At 54.8% G+C, this 25533-nt stretch overlaps 1 protein-coding gene and 1 pseudogene across 1 annotated transcript in view; both read right to left on the bottom strand.

Annotated features, from left to right (window-relative positions):
- Positions 1-19991, bottom strand: part of DTX1 (deltex E3 ubiquitin ligase 1) — a 35511-nt gene extending 15520 nt beyond the window's left edge. Inside the window, exons 1-2 of the mRNA XM_060119216.1 lie at positions 19733-19991; positions 1773-2451 (exon numbers count right to left, since the gene is read on the bottom strand). Coding sequence (XP_059975199.1) covers positions 1773-2451; positions 19733-19991 — 938 coding nt within the window. The remainder of the gene's footprint in view (positions 1-1772; positions 2452-19732) is intronic.
- A 3689-nt stretch (positions 19992-23680) lies between these two features.
- On the bottom strand, positions 23681-24054 carry LOC132503007 (small ribosomal subunit protein uS8-like; annotated as a pseudogene).
- Positions 24055-25533: the final 1479 nt, after the last annotated feature.

Here is a 25533-nt window from a genome sequence, read left to right as displayed (position 1 = left end):
CCCCCTCCTGCATCTACTCCAACTTGCTGTTCTACTCTTCTTGTCATTCTGGGGCCCTCCAGCCCTCTCTTTTCATAAGGGAGCCAGAGCCAGGTCACAATTTACAAGGAGCCACAGTGAAAACCTGTCTGTGATCCCCAGATGGGTAAGTCCCTCCTGCAATGCTTCCCCAAGATGCTTTCCCCGACCTCCTCAGGGCTCCTCTCTGTGGGCCCTGGGACGTTTGGGCCATAGAGGAATGACCTGGAGGGGAAGGTGGCGAGGAGGGGAAGGGAGGGCGAGGCTGGCAGGTGGTGGCTGCTGTAGTCCTTCCCATGGAAAATCACAGCTCCCCTGCCCCCCATACCAGCCCTACTCCTGGTAACAAATGGTAACAATGCCACAGCAGGACTATTGCGACGTAGGTGCTATGATCAGGCACACAGCTTCCACTTCACAGATGATGAAACCGAGGCTCAGTGAAGGGGAGGGACTTGCCCCAGATCTCACAGCTCATAAGTGGCTGCCAAGAGGGGATCTGAACCCAAGCAGTCAGACTCTCAAAGGTTCAGAAGGGCGGCCTAATTCAGGGTCCCTTCCCTTCCCCAGGCCTCAGTTTCTGTTGGTGAAAGGGGAGACCTGGACATGGTGACCTCAAAGGTTGTCTCCATGCCTGACCTTTGCTGAGGTCAGCTCAGCACGGTCACTCTCCTGGGCCGTGCCAGAGGGATAAGAGCAGAGCTGACTTTTGGTGCCCGTTCCGCCTTTTGGGCAGCACGACCCACACCCCAGCTGCTCTTTTCCCTCTGGTCTATCTCAAGGTCAAGGTCTTTGCCCCTCCCTCTCTCTCCCACCACTTCAGGGCCTGGTCCTCTGCTGAGATCAACTGAACCTGGGCTCCAGGGTGGGGAGCCGACAGGCTCACTGGGTCCCTATTCCGGGGCCTCGATGCCTTAACCCAGGGACTTCCAAAGTTGTTGTGAGCCGGGTTCCCTTCCTCAGTGAAATCCTGATGGGAAAGCCAGTTCACAAAAGAGATTCCAAAAAGGGCTGCTCTGGTTAAAACAAGAGCAGAGAGGCTGGCTCCTGTGTGCCTGACTTCTTAACCACCACCCTCTCCTGCCACTAACTCGGGTCACCCCAGGAGTCCCTAAAGCCCAGCTTGAAAATCACAGTATTAGCCCCAAGTGATGGTGATATTTAGATGTGGCCTATAGGGGAAATATTTTGGACAAAGGCCTAATGCTTGCTTGAGCCTCCACATGAGATGGGGCAGGGGTGGAAACCCTCTAAAAATTCGAAGACAACACAGCACAGAATCCTGGAATTGGTGTGAATTCCAATCCCTGCTCTCCACCTGGATGGCCCTCAGAAGGTGCCATACCTCTCCCAGCATCAACCTCCCCATCTGTAACAGGTGCATGGTGGAATCTTGGGGGGGGGTGTGTGTAATAAATGAGGTGGTGTAGATAAAGAGTTTAGTAAATAATAAACATGGACTGTACACCATTATAGTTGCTGCTCTGGACCCATCACTGTGAATTGTGTGATCTGGGAAATGTTGCTCTCACCATGCTTCAGTTTCCTCATCTGTAAATTGGGGATGATGACGCTCCCTACCTCACAGGGTCCTTATGCCTGGAGATAAGCGAGCATTAAGGTGCTTAGTTAACGCTTGGCACAAAGTGAATACTTAATAGATGCTAGATATTACTTGTGATTCTTATAATTACTGTAATTCTTTGTTCCTAGCCCCAGTGGGCAGCCACCCCTGAGCCCAGGGCCCGGCTTACCCCGGCGGGATGGAGGCGCGTGCGCTCACGCTGGTGGCGCGCTGGGGCCCGGGCCGGTTGAGGTTGTTCTGCCCCGGGGTGGGCGCGCCGCTGGGGGCGCTCGGGCTCCGCGGGGACGCGCCGGGGGGCTGCGCGGGCTCGGCGGGGCCGGCGGCGGGCGCGGCCCAGAGCGCGGCGCCTGCGAAGGTGGCGCTGGGGCGCACGGCGAGCGTGCCCGCTGGTCCTCCGGGCGGCGGCTGGGGCGGCGGGGGCGCGGGGGGCGCCTTGCGGCGCTGCGAAGCCAAGATGGCGTTGGAAGCGGCGCGCGTGCTGTTGACCAGCAGGCACTGCTGGCACGAGCAGGGCTGGCCCGAGCTGGCGCCCACGGGCCACGACTGCGACTTGGGGATGGAGCCGACGGTGAGCGGGTAGGCGAGGTCCAGGCGGCGGCGCAAGCGGCGGCGCCGGCGCGTCTGGCGGTTCATCTGCGACATGCTGTTGAAGTAGATGAGGTAGCAGAAGCCGAGCGACGAGAGGTCGAGCCACGGGTGCTGCTTCTCGTAGGCGTTCTGGATGGTGATGCAGATGTCCATGTCGTAGGCCGTCCACGCGCCGCCGTCGTTCTCCCACTCCCACACGATGCCCTTGCCCGGCGCCGACGACGGGTCGTAGAAGTTGCGCCGCACCGGCCGCATGGTGCCTGTGCTCACAAGGGGGACGGGAGTCAGGACCGGAGGGCCGTTAACATCCGCGACCAGGGGGATCGGGACAGGCCGGAGGGGCGGGGGACAACACCGGGGTCAGCACGGGCTGGAGGGTCAGTACGGGCAGGGGCGAGCTTGAGGGTCAGCACATATGGGTTGGGGCGAGAGGAGCGCGGGCCCGGGGAGGCGGGAGTGCAAGGCAAGGAAGCGGGGTGTCAGGACGGGGATGCAAGTCAGCAAGGGGGGGCAGGGGTTGCAAGCTGCCCCCACCACTCAAGGGTCAACACAGGCACTGAAGCAGTGGCCCATCACAGGCCCTGGGGGAGGAGAAGGGAGAAGGGGGTGTGGGCTGTTTAGACAAGGAGGGGGTGGGAAGCAGAGTCAGAGCCTGGGGTGGGAGCCGGGATCAACAGAGGCCACGACCGTGCCAACACTGACGGTCCTTCTTTCCTTCATTAGTTCACTCATTCAGTAATCCGTTCATCAGTCCATCCATTCATTCATTACTTCAAGCACAAGTTCATTTATGCGTTCCTTAATTCTTTCATTCGTGCATTCCTTTATTCATGCCTAGGTTTGTGCATTCATGTATCCCTCAGTTCATTCATTCAATAATTCTCTCAGCTCATTCACCCATGCCTGCCATCTTCATACCTGCACTTATTCTCCTTCAGCAACTTTATCCATGATTTCAGTCATTCCTTCACTTACGACCATCCTGTATAAAAATGTGCACCCTTCCACATTCCCCCTTTCCCCTCTCTCCTTCCCTGTTCCATCTGGAATACTTTATATGTGACATATATATCTTGCTTTCTGTCTGTCTCCTCCCACTAGAAAGAATGTCACTGCCACAAGGCAAGGACTTCGTTTTAGTCACTGCTGTATCCCCAGCGCCTGCACACAGTAGGTGTTCACTAGATATTTGCTGAATGTGGGAATGAATTCATTAGTTCAGATACTGATCCATTCTGAGTTCAGTTATTTTATTCTTTTACACCTTTTGCTATCCTTGCATCGGTCCATTCCTTCATCCACGTATTTATTCCTTTTTTCATGCATCTGTTTGTTTATTTGTTCCTTCTTTTAGCAAACATGCTGCCTGTCTGCTCTGTGGAGGGCTTCGTGCTGAGCCGTCATTCAAAATGAACATAACCACGTGACGACCCCAGCCGGGTGGGTATTCATGCTCCCAGTTTGAAAACGGGGGTCCTGAAATTTGGCTCCCAACCTCTGCTCCATGCTTCCCAATTCTAGATGCTTCCTGAGAGCAAGGCTCCATGGACACTGGGTTAAAAAGAGATGAACAAGGTCCGGGCTGCAAGACTTCTCAGTGCCTTTAGCCTGCTCCGTGCCTTGGGGCCAGTGTGGAGAGTTTCTTTTGGTTCACGTGGCACACTGGCAGGAAGGCTGCATGCTTGACTGCTCCTCAACTGTGGGCAAGTCCCTTAAGTCTCCCTAAGTCTCGGTGGCCCCATCTCGAAAATGAAGGTGATGATAATCCAGCCCCTCCCCTCTCACACGGGGCTGCTGGGAGGATTTGGTGAGAGTACCCACAGAGCACAGGGTCTGGGTGGGGCACCAGGGCTGGGAGGCAGACAGACCTCATTTCAAGCCCCAACTGCCCAACTTTCCAGCTGTGTGTCTGTGGTCAGGCGACTCAATGGCTCTGAGCCTCAGTTTTATCATCTCTAAAATGGGCACAAGCAGACCTTCCTTATAAGGTTGCTAAAAGGATCCATCAAGACAAATAGTGTCTCTACTCTGATGATTCCAATATCCTCTCCCCTTAGAGCCAGACTTGTGTATCCAGACGCTCCCTCTGCACCTTTCCATGCAGGTCCAATGGGCTTCCCGAACTCAGCTCTGCCAGAGCGGAGCTGTGATCTTCCTCCGCCCCAAACCTGCTCCTCCTGAAGCCTTCCTTGTTGCAGTGACTGGCAGCTCCATCCTTCCTTTTGCTCAAGCCCCAAGCCCCCAATCCTTGGACCCATCCCTGACTTCTCATGTCACACCCCACGTCCAATCTATCAGTAAATCCAGTGGTCTCTATCTTCAAATACATCCCACATCTGACCACGTCTCCCTCTCCCCATCGCACCAAATCGACCTGGTCCAAGCCACTGTGTTTCTCTTGCCTGGACTATTGCAGTAGACTCATTACTGGTCACTGCTTCAGTCCTTGCCTTCTGTCGTCTCTTCCCCACACGGCAGCCAGAGGGATCTCATTCAGTGCAAGTCAGATCACGTTCTTCTTCGGCTCAAAATTCTCCCGTGGTTCCCTGCTTACTTGGAGTCAAAGTCCTGGCCATGACCTACAAAGCACCACATTGTCTATAAAGCCTCTACAAAGTCCCACAGGTCTATAAAGCCCACCTCTCACTCACTCCCTGGTCCCATTGCTGTTCCTCAAACATCTGAAACAACGTCCAGCCTCAGGCCCTTTGCATTTGCTGTCCCCTCCCCCTGGAACATGACCTAGCCACTCGCAGACGTTCTCACAGTTTTCCCCCTCCTTTCTTTTAGGTCTCTGTTCAAACATCCCCTCACTGGAAACGCCACCCTTCCATTGCCCTCCACGGCCATCCTCTTCCTTTGCTCTATCTCTCTTCCTGGCACTCAGTGCTATCTGCATGATACATTCATCTGCAGACTTGCTTTACTCTGTCTCCCCCGTACAAAGTCAGGGATCTTGCCTGCTTTACTCAAGTCTCTATCCTCTGCGCCTAGCACAGTGCCTAGCACGCAGTGGGCCCTCCCTACATGGGGAGTGTTTCCACTGTCAACTGGCAAAACCCCAGGGTGCCTGGCCCTGGAATCTGCAGCCAGATGGATGAGGACCCATCATGGTCCATCCTGAGGACCCCCTCCTTCCCCTGCCTTGCTTAAGCTTCTCTCTCCTGGGCACAGACTCTATCTGACCTTCACTTGGGTCCTGACCCAGGGCTGAAACAGCTAGTCCTCTGCTCGAAGCCCAAGGGCTACGAGCTACCCACTGCTCCCTGCCAACCTCCCAGACTCCGAGAGCTGGGGAAATCGAGGCACAGAGCTGTAGCTGTAATGAGAGAGGCGTGGTGGGCGTGGAGTCCCCAGGCTTCTGTAATGTGCCAGTCAATCATATGAAAACTGCCCCCTCCCAGGCCTCCAGGGCAGCCTCATTCTCCAGTTTGTTTTATCATTTTAATTTAGCAGCGTGCGCATATTGACTTTTTCCTTGACAATGGTGTTCTTCCAGGGCAGGCCCGAGAGGGGATTAGTTAGAGGGAAAATCTGGGTTCCTGTTCCCACTCTGCTCCTGAGTCCTGGTCTCCCCCGCTTAGAGCCTCAGTTTCCTCATCTGCAAAATGAGGTCTTGTGACAGATGATCTTCAGGTCCGATGTGTCCAAAGTACCACCATTAGCCTCCCAGTTAAGGGTTGGGGTGCTGTGTTACATGGAAGGTGTAACCCCTGAATGGGAAGGCAGGGGGTGGGAACTTGCTATATTTAATCACCTCTGTGTGCCAGGTCTTGAGCTGGGCAGGCCAGGGTCAGGGGCGGGAGGGGCAGAGTGAAGTGGTTGAGAGAAACAACTCAGAAGTCTCAGAGGCCATATGCCAGTCCTGGCTCCACATTTAGCCTCAGTGTCTTCATCTGTCAAATGGGGTATTAATACCCACCCCCAGGGAATTACTGTGGGGCAAAGTAAGATAATGCACATCATAGGTGCTTGGCAGAGCTCTTGGCTACAGTAAGTGCTTGAGGAACGTTAGCTAAGACGCTGTTATTATTATATACATTACCCACATTCACCTTTTCCCAGCCCTTGGACACTTGGCAAACTCCTACTCACCCAACAAAACCCTCTACATGCCCACCTCCTCCAGGAAGTGCTTTCCCGTTCTGCTGCTGTAGCTAGCACATGCAGCTTTTTACTGCATGTATATCTTTGCACTATCATTAAGTGATCTGTTTTTGTTCTTAATCTCCCTCACTGGTTGATGACTTTCAGGAGGATAAGGACCAGGTCAGATCTATGTTTTTGTTCCCAGCACTAGGCACAAGGCGCAAATGAGGCATCTGCAACTGAAACAGGCAACCTACTTGGCATAGGTCGGGGCTCAGAGGGAGTGGGAAAGAGGAGGGGCTGGTCTTGATAGAGAGGGAGTGCAGACCGGAGCAGAGGCCAGAGTGCACAAGGGGTCCCCGGGGAAGGAGGGACAGGGTTCCTAAGGTCAGCATTGGCCAGCTCTGTAACAAAGGACTCTGAGAGCTCCTCCCAGCCAGCTCAGGGCCAGCCGGCCCAGGCGTCCCTCTCTCCAGGGCTCTATTTAGCAGGTATTGATTTTCCTGCCTGTTTACTGGTAGTTATTAAAGGCTGCGTCCCTGGAGTCCTTTTCAAACGAGATCGGAACCTGGCGAGCTGGAGTAATTAGGGCAGCTGCCGTCCTCCCCGCTGGGCCCTGCACCCTGAAGCGCCCAGTGCTGCCTGCCTGCCTGTCCGTCCACCTCCCAGCTCACGCTGGCCGTGGACCAGGCCGAGGGGGGCCAGCTGGTTCCCTGGTGACCTGCCTGGGCTGCGATCTCCAGATTTCCAAGGGAGCAGCAGCGGAAACACTCTTTCTCTTCCCCAGTGGCCCTGGCCTAGATTTTCGGCCAGAACAATGGGTCTAAGATGAGGCTGGAGGTTCCTCAGCCTGGGAGATGGGAAGGGCCTCAGACTGGTGGCCTGGATGCACGGCTGGTCTTTCTAACATGGACCGGCTCTGCTGTGTCTACTCCCCTTCTGTGGCCTCACGGGTACCCAGCTGCACTGGCCACCACTGGTCTGTGTCCCCATGGCAGTTAGGAACCTGTGTCAAGCATGTACTATTTCTGGGCCTGTTTCTGTGTCTGCTTTTGTTCCCTGTCCCCCCACCCCCTCCTTCATTTCTTAGGAATGTTTGGTTGAAAAATTCCAATCTTGTTCCAGCTGAACTGAGGGGAAAGGGGCTTTGGCCAAATGTCAGCTGGAGGATTGCAGGAGCTGGGCCCCTGGAGACCGGGTGTGGGGACGGCTGCGGCCACTGCAGCCAGTGACCAGTTCATGCCTGGGGCAGAGACAACCAAAGAGAGATCAAGACACAGGTGGAGGGAGCAAGAGACAGGGAGAGAGGGGACTTCCCTGGCGGTCCAGTGGTTAAGACTTCACTTTCCAATGCGGAGGGTGCGGGTTCGATCCCTGGTCAGGGAGCTAAGATCCCACATGCCTCGCAGCCAAAAAAACCAAAGCATAAAACAGAAACAATATTGTAACAAATTCAATAAAGACTTTAAAAAAATGGTCCACATAAAAAAAAATCTTAAAAAAAAAAAAAAAAGAGGGAGGGAGAGGCACAGAGACAGAGACACACATGCACAGAGGGCCGAGATCAAAATGGGAAATGCTAAGGCAGACACAGGAGAAAGAAACAGAATCCTGGGACTTCCCTGGTGGTCCAGTGGGTAAGACTCCATGCTCCCAGTGCAGGGGGCCCGGGTTCGATCCCTGGTCGGGGAACTAGATCCGGCATGCCGCAACTAAGACCCAGTGCAACCAGAATAAATACATAAATAAATAAATATTAAAACCAAGAAACAGAATCCTGAAGCCTAGAGACTGAGATAGTCAGGGACAGTCAGGGAGAACGAGAGAGCTAGGCCAGGAAACAGGGAGAAGCAGAGAGGGGGGACGGGGGACGGGGGACGGGGGATGGGGGACGGAGGGGGGGAAGACAGCAGCTACAGCAATACCAATAAAGCTAACGTTTACTGAGTCCCCACTACGTGCCAGAGGCTGTGTTCAGCACTTTCCTTGCACTAACTCATTTTATCCTCACACGGTTCCTTCTAGGGAGGGACCAGAATTATTCCCGTTTTACAGGAGACAGCTGAGGTCCCAGAAGAGTGAAACCTTGGGAGGGTTGGGGATAATGCTTTATTCACAGAGCAAAGGGAAGGCCAGGTTAGACTGGTTCTAAGGGGTTTAACTCAGCCAAGTGGTAGCCCAGCCTAGGATACCTCCAGCGACGGGGAACTCACTACCTCAGCTTTGCCCTCAGTTGTTTCACCGTGAGAGGTTTCTGGCTGGAGAACGTGGTCCTGATCTGACCCCTCTGCCTGAAGGCGGGGTGTGTGGGTGTCTCAGCCCTCCAGCTTTTGGCTTTAAGAAAAAGCTGACTCTGTAGAGAGACGGGAGGGTTCTGAGCCCTCCTGTCTGCCCCTCTAGTCTCCAAAGTGTTCCTCCCTGGGCTGAGCCAGTCCCAAGGCCCAGCAACAAACCACTCCCTCTGGGGGTGGCTTCCCGGAGGGAAGTGACCTCAGTTTGGGGGCACCCAGACCCTGACGGGAAGGGGGGCCCGTGGGAGGCAGTCATGGGACATCCTGTCAGGTGGGGGGAGTCCCGCTGCTGGCTGAGGCCTGTGACTGGGGGTTGGGCAGTGGGTTAAGCATGAGTTCAACACCCACTGGATGCCAGGCCCCAATGGGGTAGTTTCCTGATTCCTCCCCCAACCCAGAAGTCATCATAACCTTCATTCTCGCTCAGAGAACACACTTCTGTGGCCCAGGCTCATGTGAAGTCATTTAATCCTCACAATGGCCCTATGAGGTAGGGATATTACCATCCCATTTTATTTTATTTTTTTTTTGGCCGCGCTGCGGAGCTTGAGGGATCTTAGTTCCCTGACAAGGGATGGAACTTAGGCCCCGGCAGTGAAAGCACCGAGTCTTAGCCACTGGACCGCCAGGGAATTCACCATCCCATTTTAGAGGCAAGGAAATAGAGGCACAGAGCAGGGTAGGAACATGTCCAAGGTTATCTGCAAGGAAGTGGTCCAGCCAGAAGCCATCCCAAGGCCACCCGGTTCCAGATGTTCCCTTCACTGCTCCACTTGTACTAGCCCACGTTCCAGGGGAGGAAACTGAGGCATGGAGGTTACACGGTAATTAAGGGACACAGCTGAGGTTCAAACCCAGACTGTTACATGACCTTCTGGAATAGCAGCCCTCTCCCTTAACCCCTCGACTGATTATCTGCGTGGCTGGCCAACCCCCTGACAGCAATAACAATAATCATCCTGCTTTATCGAATTCTTCTGTGCCAGCTACTGTGCTAAGGGCTTATGTGCACCCTCCAGTCCTCGCAATAGCTCTAGAGGTTTTGTGCACTATTGTTAGCCCCATTTGGCAGATGGGGAAACTGAGGCTCCTTGGGAGGACTTGGAGGTCCACCTGGGGGTGGTGGCTGGGCTGGGATTCGAACTGCAGTCTGTGGACCCGGGGCACCTCCCTCTCCCTCCCGCCCTGTGATCGATAATCCCGCAGTGTTCTGTTTCCCTCCAGACTCTCCCAGGGGACTTGTCAACAGAGCCACGGCCCATTAGCGGTTTCTGCACATTTGAAGCTGGCCCAGGCTCCCCAGGGTCTGCTGGCAGCTGGGCAGGAGAGGGGAGGGGGTCCCCAGCCCTGCCTGGGGAAGGCTGAGGGGCTGCACGGCACTCGGAGAGGCTACCACCTTCAAATTGGTTTCAAAAGGCCCTCGCTCTGGAGGCTGCTGGCAGCTGCAAGCTGGCTTTGCCCAGTTTATGGGCTGTGTGTGTGGCTTCCCAGTCACCTGGCTTCCAACACACTCGGGTTCAGACCCCCACGCACGGCAGCAGCAGCTGAGAGACGGAAATGAGAGGGTAGGAAGCAGAAGAAGCACAATCTCCTGGAGCCCTCAGTGGTGTTGGGCAGCTGCCCCGATCCTGCCAAGCCTCTGCTTCCTCATCTGTGAAACAGACATCCTCCTCCTCCTCCTCATCATGATGGTAAACACTCACAGAGGGTCTGCTCTGTGCCAGGTACTGCGCTAAGTGTTTCACATGTTAATTCTTTAAAAAAAAATTTTTTTTGCGGTATGCGGGCCTCTCACTGTTGTGGCCTCTCCCGCTGCGGAGCACAGGCTCCGGACGCACAGGCTCAGCAGCCATGGTTCACGGGCCCGGCCGCTCCGCGGCATGTGGGATCCTCCCGGACTGGGGCACGAACCCGTGTCCCCTGCATCGGCAGGCGAACTCTCAACCACTGCGCCACCAGGGAAGCCCCACATGTTAATTCTTAATCCACATGGCACTCTACAGAACAGGTACCATTATTACCATTGCCTTGTACAATTGCCAAAACAGAGAGGTGAAGTGATTTACCCAAATCACACAGCTAAGTTATTAAGCCAGGATTCAACCCAGCCAGATTTGAACTTCTCCCCGCCTTCCACTGCCACCACCCTGGTCCAAGCCCCATGACTGCTTGCCTAGACTACTGCAGCAGCCTCCGTCGTGTGTCCCAGGTTCCACCTTTCGCACCCTGTAATGCATTCTCCTAAGGCAGCCAGAGGATCTTTCACAAACTCAAGTCTGACCACATCACTCCTCTGCCCAGCAGCCATCAATAGCTCCCTAGTGCCCTTAGGAAGGAATCAGTCTAAGCTCTTTAGCTCATCTTCAAGGCCCATTACAAGCTGTCCGCACAGCCTCACACTCTAACGACACCAAACTTCTAGTTATTCTCTGAACACATCACGCATGGCTATGCCTCTGTGTATTTGCACGTGCTGTTCCCTCTGTCTGGAATGTCCTTCAACCCACACCACCCCACTTCCCTCCCTGCCGAGTTCCTACACACTTGTCATGGTTCAGCTCAAGCACTGTCCTCTTAAAATCTTCTCTGCCATCCTCAGGGAGGATCACTCCCTCCTTGGGACTCACATAGCACCTTCCACCTACAGTACCACCATTAAAGCACAGAGCTCACTAAGTGTTGAGGCGTCTGTTCCCTCCAACTTGGAAGCCTCTCAAAGGTTGGGCTGGCTTTCAGCCAACTTAGCATCCCTTCATAGCCAGGAGCACAGGGAAGTAGGTACTTGGAAAATGCTAGCTAAATGAATGAATGAGTGGGTGAATGAATGAATGACCAAATACACACAAGTGAACCTACCTGAGGACTACAAATGACTAGGCTGGAGACTGCAAGTTGAGGGTGAATTTGATTTTGTCTTGGGCGCCACGCTATTTACATCTTGTAAACATAATGACCAGGCATTTAAAAACTGGGGTGGACTCACTCAAGTCTGGATTTCAAAAATCACCAAGTATCCAAAGAGGCAGCCCCAAGGATTGGTCTTCTTGGCAACAGTTAGCAGAAGCTGAGTCACAGTCACTCCATTCATGTTTTCAAGTATTTACTGAGTGCCTACTGTGTACCAGGTGCTAGAGAACAACAGTTGAATGCCGTTACCTTCCCAGCCACTGCACACACTTCTATTGGCTGCCTGGGCCCTGGAAGCATCTGAATTTTCAGCGTCTTTCTAGATGGGGAAATTGGAACCCAGAAAGCGAAAGCGGCTTTGTCCAAATCACCTACAACTTAGAGATAGATGTTGACCCCAGGCTCCTTGACTCTTATTTTCACAGCCCCAGGTGACTAACACTTTGGCATGAATGAACCTTTGTTCCCTAGAAGAGAGGAACCTGGGGAGAGCTCCAAAATGTGCAATTTCAGGTGAACCCTGCTTGCAGTGGGCAGGAGAGGGGACAAAGGCTCAGTGGCGGCGGGGCCCAGCCTGTCACCGGCAGAAGAGGTGGCTACGCTGCAGCTGCTGGCAGGACTGTCCCGGTCACCAGCGCTGCCTTCTTTGATCGCTTCCTCCTTTGTTCTGCATTTCAGGGCGTTCAGCTCCACGGCCCAGTGCCAGACTCCCTCCCATCGCCCATCACCCGCCTGCCACTGCTATTCAGGCAGGTGGAGGTGGCAGCCTGGAGCAGCTCCAGAGGGACGATGGGAGGAGCCCAGAGAGGGAGATGTGCTTGGCCAGGGTAACAGAGGAAGGATGCAGCTACACAGGACCTGGGGGAGACTCAGTCTCCAGCCTCCCTGCTCCTGGAGCCCAAAGATCAGGAACAGCCCCATATCCCAGACCTCCTCGGTGTCTGGCCTCCTGTATCATGCCCATCACCCCTACCAAAACACAAGGGCTTTGAGGGCAGCGATTTGTATCTGTCCTGTTCACTGCTGCATCCCTAGTGCCTAGGACGGTGTCTGGCCCATAGTAGGTGCTCATTAAATTGCTGCTGAATGAATGAACAAATTAATACCACAATCCCATGAGATAGTCCTGTTGTTGGGCCCATATTACAGAGGAGGAAACTGAGGCTCATGGAGAGAGTGTGGTTTACCCAAAGTCAAAAGCCAGCACCCCCTCACACCCTCGCCCCACCCCACAGTTACCAGAGAGCTGCGAAGGAGGGAATCTAGAGCCTGGGCCTCACCAACAAGGCTCCCTGAGGCAGCCAGTTCCAGATTTGGGGCCCCTTGCTCTCAGCTGGTATCAGCCAGGGGCAGCTGGCGGCTGGTGGGGTGCCTTTGTGGACTGGGAGGCCAGGGGGACTCATGGGGGGGGCAACAGTCTTGGGACCTGGAGGCTGTCCTGCGGAGTGGCTACCACTGGGTGTGATGCAGGAGTGAGAGGAAGGAGGGAGGCCCAGGGAGACACAGATGTGGGGGGAGGGAGGCGTGGGAGGGCCCTGGGCACCTTCCATACCCTGAACATACCACACTGAGGAGGGAGCTAGGGATCCCCCTGCCCACAGCCTGAATGGGCAGCTCCGCTGTGACCAGTCCTGCCCCATCACCTCCCCATCCTGGCCCCTCCTCATTACCCTCCCATCACATCCCCCATCACCCCCTCTGTAGAACCCCCATGCCTCCCCTTTCACTCCTTATCACCTTCTTCGCTACCCTCCATCACAGCCATTATTACCCTCCCCATCACGGCCCCCTTTTATCACACCCCCAACTCCACCCCACCATCAATAGCTCCAGTCAGAGTCCCCATCGCCTCCCCAGCCCCCCTGCCCCCCGCTCCACGGCTCTCATCACCTTCCCCATCACCTCCCCTGCTCCAGCCCCACACTTCCGCATCACAGCTTCCATCACCTCCTTCATCTCTAGGTCAGACCCTAGCTCCCTTGGACCGATGAGGAGCGGGGGGTTGGAGAGAGCAGGAAAGGATGGAGAGGGGAGCAGGAGAGGCAGGGTACCTGAGAGGAGAGAGAAGAGGCTATGAGGAGGATTTGATCCAGGATCTCTCACACCCACACCCCACAGGAGTGGTCCAGCGGTGGGCGGCGCTGTCCAAGGTGCTGGGGCAGCCAGGCCTGGCGCAGGGTGGGCGCTGCAGACCACCTAGATCTGAATCTCTGATCCATCTCTTCCTAGCTTGGGCAGGTGGCTCCCCACCCTCTGAGCCTCACCTTCCCTAGGTATAAAATGGGTCAGGAAGGGCCTGCGTCAGCCCCTGCCCAGCCTGCTTCAGCTCTGGCCTCCAAGGGCCCATGATTAACGAGGCTGGTCCTGCAGTGTGACTCTGGGTCCCCTGGGGCCTGGCCGCTAAAGGGTGACAGCTGGCAGCCCGGCCATGCCCGGTGGGACTCAAGAGGCCTCCCTTCCTCTCCTTACCTCTTCCCACTTCTGTCACTGCCTCCGTTTTCCACTCAGGCCTGGGTTTCCTCTAGCCAGAAGTGTTCCTCAAACCATACAGAGTCTTGGAGGATTCCTCCTCCAGAAAGTCCTCCGTCTCAGAGGCCCCAGGCACACACTGCCCACATCACTTGGCCAAGGGCAACCTGTACCTCTCCTATGAGGTATTTAGGTCTTCTTCCTACTTCAACGTGAGTACTACGAGCAAAGTAATATTCTCCATGCTTTTACCTGCATTACCTCATTCGGTCCTCACGGTAATAATCCTCTCACGTAGGAACTATTCTTATTCCCATTTTACAGAGCAGGGATCTGAGGCTCAGAGAGGTTAAGGGGCTTGCGCATGGTCACACAGCCAGCAAGGGGCCAGGCTGGAATTCAGATCTATATCTGAATCCAGGAGTTCAACTGCCATTCCCATGATATGTCTTGATATTTGTCTTTGCTTTCACTAGACCCTGAAGTCAGTTTGGCAGGGGTCTTGTCCTTCTTTCTGAGTTCCTAGGCACCAGCCCAGGGCCTGGTACTGAGCAGGCACCAATGACTGTCCCATAAAAGTGACGATGAGGGGCCTCCCTGGTGGCGCAGTGGTTGAGAGTCCGCCTGCCGATGCAGGGGACGCGGGTTCGTGCCCCGGTCCGGGAGGATCCCACATGCCGCGGAGCGGCTGGGCCCGTGAGCCATGGCCGCTGGGCCTGCGCGTCCGGAGCCTGTGCTCCGCAACGGGAGAGGCCACAACAGTGAGAGGCCCGCATACCGCAAAAAGAAAAAAAAAAAAAAAAAAAAAAGTGATGATGAATTTATGGTACCAGAAGAGACTCCAGGAACCAGACAAGCAGCCAGAGGCAAAAGGATGGATCTGTAAGGGTGGAGATGCAGGCAGTGTGGCAGGTGGTGGTGGGAGACACCCACGTAGGGACTAGTTGGACCTGCGGCCACCAGTGGACGGACCCCACCCAGTCCAAACGCACATCGCCCTTCTTGTCCCTGGTGTCAGGCCCAGCCCCTTGGGGCCCTCCAGGTTGTCTGTGAGAGGGTCCCAAGGGGTCCTGTAACCGGGTAGCTGGGCCCTGGAGGCCTCTGGGCTTGCACAGGCTGTTCCTGCTTTGGTACAGAATCTGGCAACAAGTCAGAGCTCTCAAGGGAGAAGGGGGAGCGGACTCTCTCAGCTGGCTCGTTGAATGTCACCTTATTCTCCACCTTGAGACCTGTCTGAGAGGCCTGGGTTCCAGAAGAGTGATGGACTGTGTGACTTTGGGCAAGTCACTCACCCTCTCTGGGCCTCTGTCTCTCCATCGATACAACGACCTGCCTAGGAGTCTAAACTCTGGCGGTGCCTTCCCCAGTGATGGCTGCTCTTCCCACTGGGTGGCCTCACCTGGTCTCCAACAGCCTAAGTGTGTCTTCAGACAGGATGTTCCCATAAGGGCACCAGGGCTGAGTGGAGCCCCAGCTACCCAGAGAAGGGATGATGTAGGCTTGGAAGGTGCTGAAACCAGCCGCCACCTGTGACTCCAGCCTGACAGCTAGGGAGTGCCAGGCACAGCTGTGCTTTGAGTCGTGGGGACAGCAGTTGTGGATGGTCCCCAGCCTGGCCTCACCCAGCCTCAGCTGTCCCATCTGCAGAATGGGCAGAAGGCAGCCATAAGTGCCCCCAGCAGCAGTGGGAGAAGAGAACGGGCGTCACCAGTCAGTCCAAAAGGTGGCCCTCCCCCTGCCCCCAGCCATGTGAGCTCATGGAGAAATCTGGAAATTGCCTAGGAATGGGTTTGGTCATATGCCTGTGAAAGGAACACCAGGGTCACAGCATCCCTGCCACTTAGGTTCCAGACCTGCTGGGCTTCAAAGGGAACCTCACCCCCTGTAGAGAGTGATGAAAACAGCCCAGCAGGGGAGAGGTGATGGGGCACCAGCTGAACAAACAGCAGCCCCCATGGGACCAGGCCTGGCCCTTCCCTTGTGGTCCAAGCCTGACATCTGGGCTTTCTTCCGCTGGCCGCATGACAGGCATATAGACAGGGCATTTGTGGGTCGAGCAGATTGGTGCTGTGTGTGTGTATGCACACACGTGTGCACCTCGGCACATGCCACGAGGCGAGTATTTCTGTATAGGCCACACTGGGCATCCCATGGCACCACTGCTCTCCTACCCCATGGGCAGGTTAAGAAGGTATTAGGGCAGGGGCTGGTGAACTGCAGCCCGGGGGTCAAATCCACCGGTTTCCTGCTTTTGCACAGCTCACGAGCTGAGTGGTTTTTACATTTTCAAATGGTTGGGAAAAAAAAAAGATTTCATGACCCATGAAAATGATATGAAATTCAAATGTCAGTGGCTGCAACTAGTTTTATCAGAACACAGACGCATTCATTCATTTGCATACTGTCTGGCTGCTTTCAAACTACAGCAGGAGAGTTAAGCTATAGCAGCAGTTACAATAGAGACTGTAGGGCCCACAGAGGCTAAACTATTTACTCTCTGACCTTATCAGAAAGTCTGCAGCTCCAAAGTCAGGGTGCTGGGGCATTTGCTGCTACCCTCCCACAACAACTGAAAGTTCAGCTTCAATGAACCTGTCAAGAATTGTACAATTAGAAAATCTAGAGAGAGGTTGTGTTCGTTTCAGTACATGCACGTGAGCTTTGGGTTTTACAACTTTATATTGTTTGTGTGTGTGTGTGTCTGTGTACCATGATCTTCAAGATTTAGGATCTCCGACTCATCGTTCATGCATCTGTAGTGTTCAGCACATGCTAGGCACATGTGGGTAATTAGTTAAGGTCTGTGGGATAAAATAACATGTGTGGTTCTCTCCATCAACTCAACAGTCCTGCTAGCAAAGTGATACTCTTGCCCATTTCATAGATGTGGAAACTGAGGTCTGGACAGGTGACAACGCCTGCTTGAGGCTCTTTCCTGGACCATTAACTATGAGGACAAGATGTCCTTCCTTGACTTTGTATTGCTCCTGGGAGGAGTGGGCGATCACATTATAACACGTCTGGTGGGAGACATCTTGCCCCTCCCTCTAGCAGTTTTCCAGGCATCCTAGGTCCCCTGCCGGCCCCATAGGTTTCCAGGCCTTCCTCCCTTGCTGCGGGGTCTTGGCAGGCTCCCAGGGGCCTTTGGAGGGATGAGTATTTTTTTTCCCTTTTCCGGCAAACAGGGGGCAGGTGTGGAGTGAGCAGCTCCCGGAGGGGGCAGTGGGAAGACGACTGAAGCTGAACTTCCGGGGGATCCAGCGAGGCTGACCCATAAGAGGGGTGCCATTGAGAGTAAGGGACCTGCTGAAAGGGGGAATGGAGGGAGTTTGGGGCGTTAGGAGCCCAAGTGGGGGTGTGGGGATAGAAAAGGAGCCCCGAACAGGAGTGTGGAGATCAAAGGCAAAGTGGCCAAGTTGGCAACCTCGGGTGGGGCTTTCGCTGCTTCTGAGGACCATAAGTCACGCCCTGGAAAATCCGCCCCCGCCCCCCCCAATCGCTTTGAACCTACAGAATGCAGACCACCGAGCCAAGGAGAAAACACACTGCTTCTGCTGTCAGACCCCTGCCCTCCACCAGAGACAGTTCCAGGATAAACCAGAGAGAATGGGGCAGGGGACGCCTAGCAATTCGCCATCAGTGACTCTCTCTCTGGAAGAATTGGCACCAGGACTCAATGGTGACTTCCTCTACTCTCAGGGTAAACTCCAAAGCCCTTTTCATGGCTGTCCAGTGCTGTATGTCTGGTCCCTGCCCCAGCCTCGTCTTGTACCACCTTCCCCTCATCCACTGCCCTCCAAACGCAATGGATTTGAACGTACTCTGCTCCTTCCCACCACAGGGCCTTTGCACTGGCTGTTCCCTCTGCTGGGAACACTGTCTCCCACACTCATTCTTTAGATTTCTATTCAAACCTGACTTCCTCAGATTAGCCTTCTTGACCACTCCTAGACTAAGTTTATTTCATGTTCTCAGACCTGCAACTGATTATCTGTGTGGTTATGTGTTTGCTTACTTGCCGACTACATTGGAATCTCCAGCATAGGTCCTCCACAAATAGACCTCTCCTAAGGACCCTGGCTGTCTTTTTTTTTCTTTTTTTCTTTTTTGGCCGTGCTGCGTGGCTTGCAGGATCTGAGTTCCTTGACCAGGGATTGAACCGGGGCCACAGCAGTGAAAGCGCCGAGTCCTGACCCCTGGACCACCAGGGAATTCCCTGACCTTGGCTGTCTTGCTCCTTGCAGTATTCTAGGGCTTAGCACGGGGTCTGACACCAACAGGAGGTCAGTAAATCGATGATGGCATGAATGAACCATTGGTACCACCAGCGACTGCTGCCAGTACCTGGTGTTTTGGAACACAGACGTACTGAAAAGTAACATCAACAAACCATCTGTTATGATTTAGCCTGTGTTTCCACACTTGCTGACCACCCTGTAGGCACCAAGCAATGTTCTAGAGCAGAGCTATCCACTAGAACTTTCTTTGGTGATGGTGATGTTCTGGATCTATGCTGTCCAATACAGTAGCCACAAGACACATGCGGCTATTGAGCACTTGAAATGTGGCTAGGGAGACCGAGGAGTTAAATTTTACTTAATTTTAATTAAATGTAAATTTAAATTGCCACATGGGCTTAGTGGCTACCATATTGGACAGCCCAGCTCTAAGAGAGAAGGAGAGTGTCCTACTGTCCCCAAGGTTGTTACATGCAGTTTTGTTATCTAAGGATTCACTGTAATTCCCTCAAACCTCCATCAGCTGGTCCTTGGGGGTGAACATGCCAAGGATTCCTTGGCAGCTTCCATGAGGCAGGACCTCACCATTCCCCACTGCCCACCAAGCTTGTCGTAGAGACCACCAGGCAACAATGACTCAGGGAGATCTCCGCAGTGGTGGCAAACAAAAATGCTGAGAGTGGGACCTCCCCATTTTTATCACCATCATCACCTATCACACAGCACCAAGACTGCCACCGACCTCATCCTCTCCATCATTACCATCACACCACTCCCAAGACCACCACCGACACAACCATCAACACCACCACCACAAATTCCACAATACTACCACTGACACTATCTTCTCCATCATTACCCGCCCCACCATCAACACCACCAACACCCTCACCGCCCCCATCATTACAACCACCATCACATCACCCCAACAATACCAATACTTAGAGCCAATATAAGATATCAGTTAAGAGTTTCAGTTCTGGAAATCAATTGGGCTTAAATCCCAGCTTTAAGTTTAAATCACTCAACTTCTATGAGACTCAGTTTCTTCATCTGTATAATGGGATGGCTACTACTACCACTACTACCACTAACATAATAGTAAGACTGGCTGTAACAGTTGGAAAAAATCACATGAGGAAGTGCATGAAAAGCCTTTTTACTATGATGATTGAGCGCTAATGATCTTCTAGGTTCTTTGCTCAGTGAGCACAATTTTATTGGATCCTCACACAGCCGTGAGAGACACTGACCCATCCATCTTGCAGATGAGGAAACTGAGGCTCAGAGAGGTGATGTAACTTGCCGACAGCCCCACTCCTAATATGAGAGGCTGGATCGGAACCCAGGTCTCCAACAGGACTTTGCTAGACTGTCCCTTTTAGGGGGAGGGGGTCGGATCAGCAGATTGGCCTTCCGCAGTTCTGTGCTCCCTGTTTAGGGATGCCGGGGGTGGGGGGGCATTTCAGCATCCCGCCATGAAAAGAAAGGCGGTATTGTGGTGGTGAAGGTGGTGGTGGGGTGGGGAGGGTAGCGAGTCCACTCACCTGTGTCCTGGCGAAACTGGTGCATGGACTGCAGGTCGATGATGTAGGGCACCAGCTGGGCGTCCACTTGCCCCAGGACCACAGAACCACGGGCATCCTCCTTGAGCACGTTCTCGATGTGGTGGCACACGGTGGCTGTGTAGGGCCGCCAGCGGCTGTGCTCATTCAGCCACTCCCACACCACCACCCGGGCCACGTTCTGCGGTGGGAAGCCCAGCCCGTTCACGGGCATCATCACCCCCGGGCCTGGTCGTGACATGGCCGCTGCTGGCTCAGGGGCCAGGACCCTACTAGTAGTGGCCCAGCTCCTCCTGGGCCTGGGAGCAGGTGGGGAACTTCCTCTCTCCCCAGGGGGGCAGCAAGGACTCTCCGGCCTCTTTTCTAACTCCCGGCCCTCTCTGAGGCCCAGAGGCCTCAGTTAAAGGAGTGTGGGCTGGTGTTCCAGGCTCCAAGACCCCTTCCCGCAGAGCCGTCTCAGATAAAGGTGGTGCTCTGGAGAGCAAGTGTCTTTCTCTCGATGGGGAAAGCGGTGCTCTAGATTCCTTGGTTCCCTGGGCTCCGATAAGGGAGTGAAGCAGCCGCCTCTACTCTAGGTCCGGGCTCTTTCCTGCTGGTCTCCCGTTCTTCCTGGCCGAGCAGGGCCTGTCACCAGGAGGCCCGGCCCCAGCCCTCTGCGCTCCCCACTGCGTCCCAGACCCTGCGCCTGGCTCCAGTGGGGCTGCTTGCCTTGTCTCAGGTCCGCCCCCCCGACGGCTCCCGCTGAAGGGGGCGTCCCTGTCCCCGTTGTCCCCGATCCACGGCGTCCTGGAAGGCCTGGGTGGCTGAAGAACGCACGGGGGAGGGGTGCGGCGCGTACTCCCTGCCCTCCGGCCGGGCCTGCGGCTCCGGAGCTGGGCTGGGGGAAGAGGGGGGCGGGGGCCCGTGGGCACGCCCCACCCCACTCGTGCTCGCGACCTGCCAGGAGACAAGAAGGGGAGAGGGCCCTTTAAGAATAGAGCGCGGCACCCCCTCCCCCCTTCCCGGGAGAGCGATGGGTTGAGAACAATGGGGAACCGATGGGGGGGGGGGCAGCAAGGGGGGCTAAAGGGGGTCGCCTGGTCGCGCTCCCTTGGGGCAGGCCTGAAGGGAGGGCTGGGGCCGGGGGCGCGATTTCCCGAAACTCCTCGCCTGCTGCGCCCCCTCCTCAGCTCCCTGAGCGCTCCCCTCCCCCGGGGCCCGCTCCTGGCCGAGGGATGCAGGGTGCGCGGGGATGTGCCAGGATGCGCGGCGCTGCAGGCTCGGCCCAGGGCCCCTCGGGGGTCGCGTCACCGAGGAGGCGAAGCCGGGAGCTGGATCGTCTATGCCTCCCTCCCTGGGGGAACAGCCCTCCTTCCCCAGCCCAGACCTCCCCAGAGCGCGCGCGGGCCTCGCAAAGGAGCCGGGGGTGGGGTCCCTAAGCACCCCGCGCTCTCACCGCCTCTCCTCTGCTCTGCCTTGTTCTCCGGTTCACGCTTCGGCACCACCGCCTCCTGGGCTCCCCCCGGAGTGGGAGGGAGCCGCTGTCCCCGCTCCGTGCCCTTTGCCTCCCAGGCCGCGCTCCGGGGCGCTGGGCTTACGGCACGCTTACAGACTACCCTGCCGACCGACGGACGCGTGAGCCTGCTGCCGGCCGCCGGGATCCCGCGGGTGGGAGGCGGCCTCGGCCGTGCTCAGGGGAGGGAAGGGGGAGGGGGCGGAGAGGGAGGAAGGGGAGGAGACAGATCGCGGCCCTAAGCGCCAGCGGCGCTGACACGCGAGTCGCCGGGCGCCCCATATCCTCGGCTAGGCCCACCTGGAACCCCACGAGGTCTCCTGACCCAAGCAGGATGCAAGGCATGGAGTGGGGTGTGCACTGGAACGCCTGCTTGAATCTTAGTCATCTTTACATTCCAGTTGCCCAGTCCAGGGCCTGGTGCAGAATAGATGCTCAATAAATGCTTGAATGAATGGAATACGATCCAGAGATTGTTTAAAGAAAGATCTTAAAGCGTTCTAGGGTAGGCTTCTTTTCTCCTTCCACTATTCTGGGGGAGGGGAGTGAGGAGGGGCTGGCAGAGGGAATCATAGAATCTGAAGTGTAAGTATGAGACCACTGAGGCCCATAGAGGGTAAGAAATAGGCCCAGGATCACACCGCAGCTTAGAGCAGTGCCCAGACAGCACCCAGCGCCGGTCCTCCTCCCGGTACCCAGTTAGCCAGCCGAGAGCCCACTCCCCCAAGGCAACTAACCCGCTCCAGGTAGGTGGGATGGCAACAACATCTTGCCTCCAGGAGGGTGGGGTGGACCTAGGCCAGGAGGCAGAGACCTTGGAGGAAGGTAAGGGTAGGCCCTCCGTCATCTCATTAAGGGATGCCTGCAAACAACAGGTGCTTGATAAATGCTTGGTGAGGGTTGGCTGGATGGAAAAGGAGGCAGGCGGTGGTAGCAGCTCCAGTGTTAATGGAATGACCAGCTCTCCCTCCTCTGGCAGGCTGAATGCAACTGAGAACACACATCATCTTGGAGGGGGATGGACCACCCGGGGCCTGCGGGTGTTTAGATTCGGGAAGATGAAGGATGCGTCCGGGAACTCCAGCCTGGGTGGCAGACGGAGGTCAGTGGCCTGTTTGGGAGCCTGTCCAGAGCAGCCCACGCTCCTCTTCCTCTCCAGGGCAGCTGGTGATAAACCAGGCAAGGTCAGGGGCAGACTGCTCAGGGGAGCTTTCCCAGAACCGAACTCTGGCTCCCCAGACAGCTGGAGTGATCTTTCCCCGACACTGCGCCCCGGGACCCCTGCTATCTCCTGCTGTCCAGTGCTCAAGGGGCTTTTCCAGGTTGGGCATGATTCTGTTTGCTTCTGCCTGCTGCAGGCTAAAGACAGAGGCTCTGTATAGAGCCAGCTCTGCAGTGCTACCGCTCCGACGGCTGAGCTCTGGGATTTTAGCCTAGGGTTCACCAATGGCTTTCCAGGGGTCCACGAGCCCTGTCCTCCCATTTACAGGCAAACTTATATGTCTGTGCATTTTTTCTAGAAGGGCTCTGGCTTCATCAGAGTTTTCTCAAACGAGGCTGGGACCCAAAAGATTTGGAGCTGATGCTGAACAACCTTATGTTACAGAAGGGGATCTGGACCTCAGGGTAGAGAAGAAACTGGCTCAAGGTCACATGGAAATTTAGCAGCAAGTTGGAAAGAAGAAGCCAAGACTCCAGACTGTATAATGCTATTTAAGGTCTGACTAAGTGTCACCTCGCCCAGGAAACCTTCTCTGAACTCATCCCATCTTCCTCTGTGTTCCTTTGCACATACCTTGATGGGACACCCTATATCACAACTAGCCGCTTCAGTGGAATCTGTCTCTGCTAGAGTGAGACATCCATGAGATCAGAGACGGTGCCTTGTTCATCTTTGTGTGGTGTGGCTGGTGTTTATTACATAAGCATTGTCGTTTATTGAGTGCCTACTATGTGCCAAGGCACTTACATAATGCTCGCTCCTCTTCACAGTTGTCCTGCAGGGTAGGTAGTATTGTCCTCATTTTACAGGTAGAAAAAATCTCCTGGAGCTCAAAGGGGTTAGGTGGCTTACCCAAGTTCCCACAGAGAGTGAGCGGCAGAGCTGGGATTTGAATCCCAAACCCTTTTGCTCCACCCACATCACCGTACTGCCATGGTGTTTGTTCAGCGACGAATGAATGGCAACCACCTGAGGATCTGGTGCAGCGTGGCCCTAATGGCCCCTCTCAACTGGATTGTGGAGCGTCTGGAAGTACAAAACCCTGCTCCCCAGGCATCCTGGGAGACAGGGATTCCAAGGAGGGGAAAGGAATCTGGCCTTCAAGGAGCTCACAATCCACTGGGGAGGTACTCAGACACCAGTGGAGAAGCCAACAGAAGAAAAGCAATCCATCCTGAACTCTTTTTAAAATGTATTGTGTATATGTATGGCATCCCTAGTAGAAGAATCCCAGGATTTTGTCTTCTGTGTGTTTCTGTCTTGCTTCCTTGAGGCCATGATACTAGCTGAGGTCATCAGTACAGTGAGTTGGGAAAAGATGATTCTGCCACTTTTCCAGATCTTTGAGTGACACGTCAAATCCGAGGCTGATCCCACTTATTTAACCCGTGTGTGAGTTTCACACTGACTTTCTTGCTCTGTGATCATCAGTGATTTCAAATTTGCTGATGTAGCCATGCTTCATCATCACAATTAGAAACCAGACGATGACTTTGGAGCATGACCTAAAGGAACTTGGAGTTTTTCTTTCTTCTCAGCATTGTTGATGCTCTTAAGAGCATTGGCCAGGATGTTCAGGTGCACCATTATAGCAGCAGGGGAATATGGCAGAAAGAGATGACTCATTTTTTGTTCTCCTATCCATCCATCCGTCCATCCAACTATCCATCCATCCGTCCGTCCACTCATCTGTACATTCAGCTGTACAAGTACCCTCCCTCCCTCCCTTTCTCCTACCTACCCATCCCTCCATCCATCTATCCACTCATCTATCTGTCCATCTATCCATCCAAAAAATACCAGACCCAGCCCATGAGCCAGGCACTAGGCTATCTGTGGAGACACAGAGATAACCCAAATAACATGGTTCTTGCTCTCCTGTTTCTCAGAGTCTAGTGGGAGAGTGAGCTGTGAATCAAAGAATCACATAAAGTATGATTAAAATTTTGCAAGAGCTATGAAGAAGTTCAGGATATCATGAGGGCCTCTACCAGGGGTCCTACCAGGTCTAGGGAGTCAGGGAGGGCTTCTCAGAGGAGGTGACATTTCAGCTACTCCCCGAAGGATCCATAGTCTTAATGTGGCTAAGCCAGTGGGAGGAGGAGCAGGAATGTGCGAAGGCCCAGAGGCGGGAAAGAGCTTGGTGTGTTAAAGCAACAGAGAGGAGGCTGCAGTGGCCACTGAGAATGGATCAGGGGTGAGCGTGGGGCAAGTCGAGGTGGGCAGGGCCACCATGCAGAGCCTAGCATGGGTTTGGGATTTTTATCCTGAGAGCCATGGGGAGTTACTGAAGGGGATTTAATGCAATCTGAGTTGTGTCTGAAAGAGCCTGACAGTAACTAGACTTTATTGAGCACCTACTGTGTGCCCAGTGCTGGGCTAAGTGCCCCAGAGGGGGAAGTGAAGATGTCGGAACCGTTTTCTCTGGGACACAGAACAGGATGGGTGACCCTGAAGACCATACCAAGGTCATGTATAATCGGGGCATGAGTCCTGGGAGGCAGATGTCACCCCTGCCCTCCACCCGGAAGAGCCAAGTGAGTTAAGACTTTTCCGAATTCTTCTTTCCAGCTCCCTACATCCTGGTGCGTGGACCAGCTGTGACCTTTCCTACAGCAGCGGGGGGAAAGTTTAAGTGGGAAATAAGAAACAGAGCAAGGAAGATTGTTTGGGTGTCCTGGGGACTGAAACAGGGCCCCTGGAACTCAGAGCGTTCTGCTGAAAACAGGGGACTTCCTCCGGCCTGCAGGATGCAGGTGGGGTGGCGAGTGGTACAAGGTCATTCGCTGCCAGCTGAGAACTGGTGGTGGAATTAGAGAAACCCCAGAATGGTAACATACACAGCTGGCCCTGGTGGGTGAGGAGTGTCCACAGGCACAGCGGCCGGTGTGGGAGCTGCTCTGATGGCCACATGTCCAGGTCGTGGGGTTGCTGCCAGGTGAACACAGATCCCTGAGCCTCACCCTAAACTTTGGATCCAGCAGGACTTGTGTGGGGCTTGAGTATCTCTGAGTGAGACAAATGGCTTACCTTAGAGCTCTGGGCCTCACTCTGGATGCACAGGAGAAT

This window comes from Mesoplodon densirostris, chromosome 15, assembly GCF_025265405.1.
Source record: "Mesoplodon densirostris isolate mMesDen1 chromosome 15, mMesDen1 primary haplotype, whole genome shotgun sequence".
Lineage (NCBI taxonomy): Eukaryota > Metazoa > Chordata > Mammalia > Artiodactyla > Ziphiidae > Mesoplodon > Mesoplodon densirostris.
The sequence above is the reverse complement of the archived record's forward strand: the minus strand, read 5'-3'. Positions and strand labels throughout refer to the sequence as shown.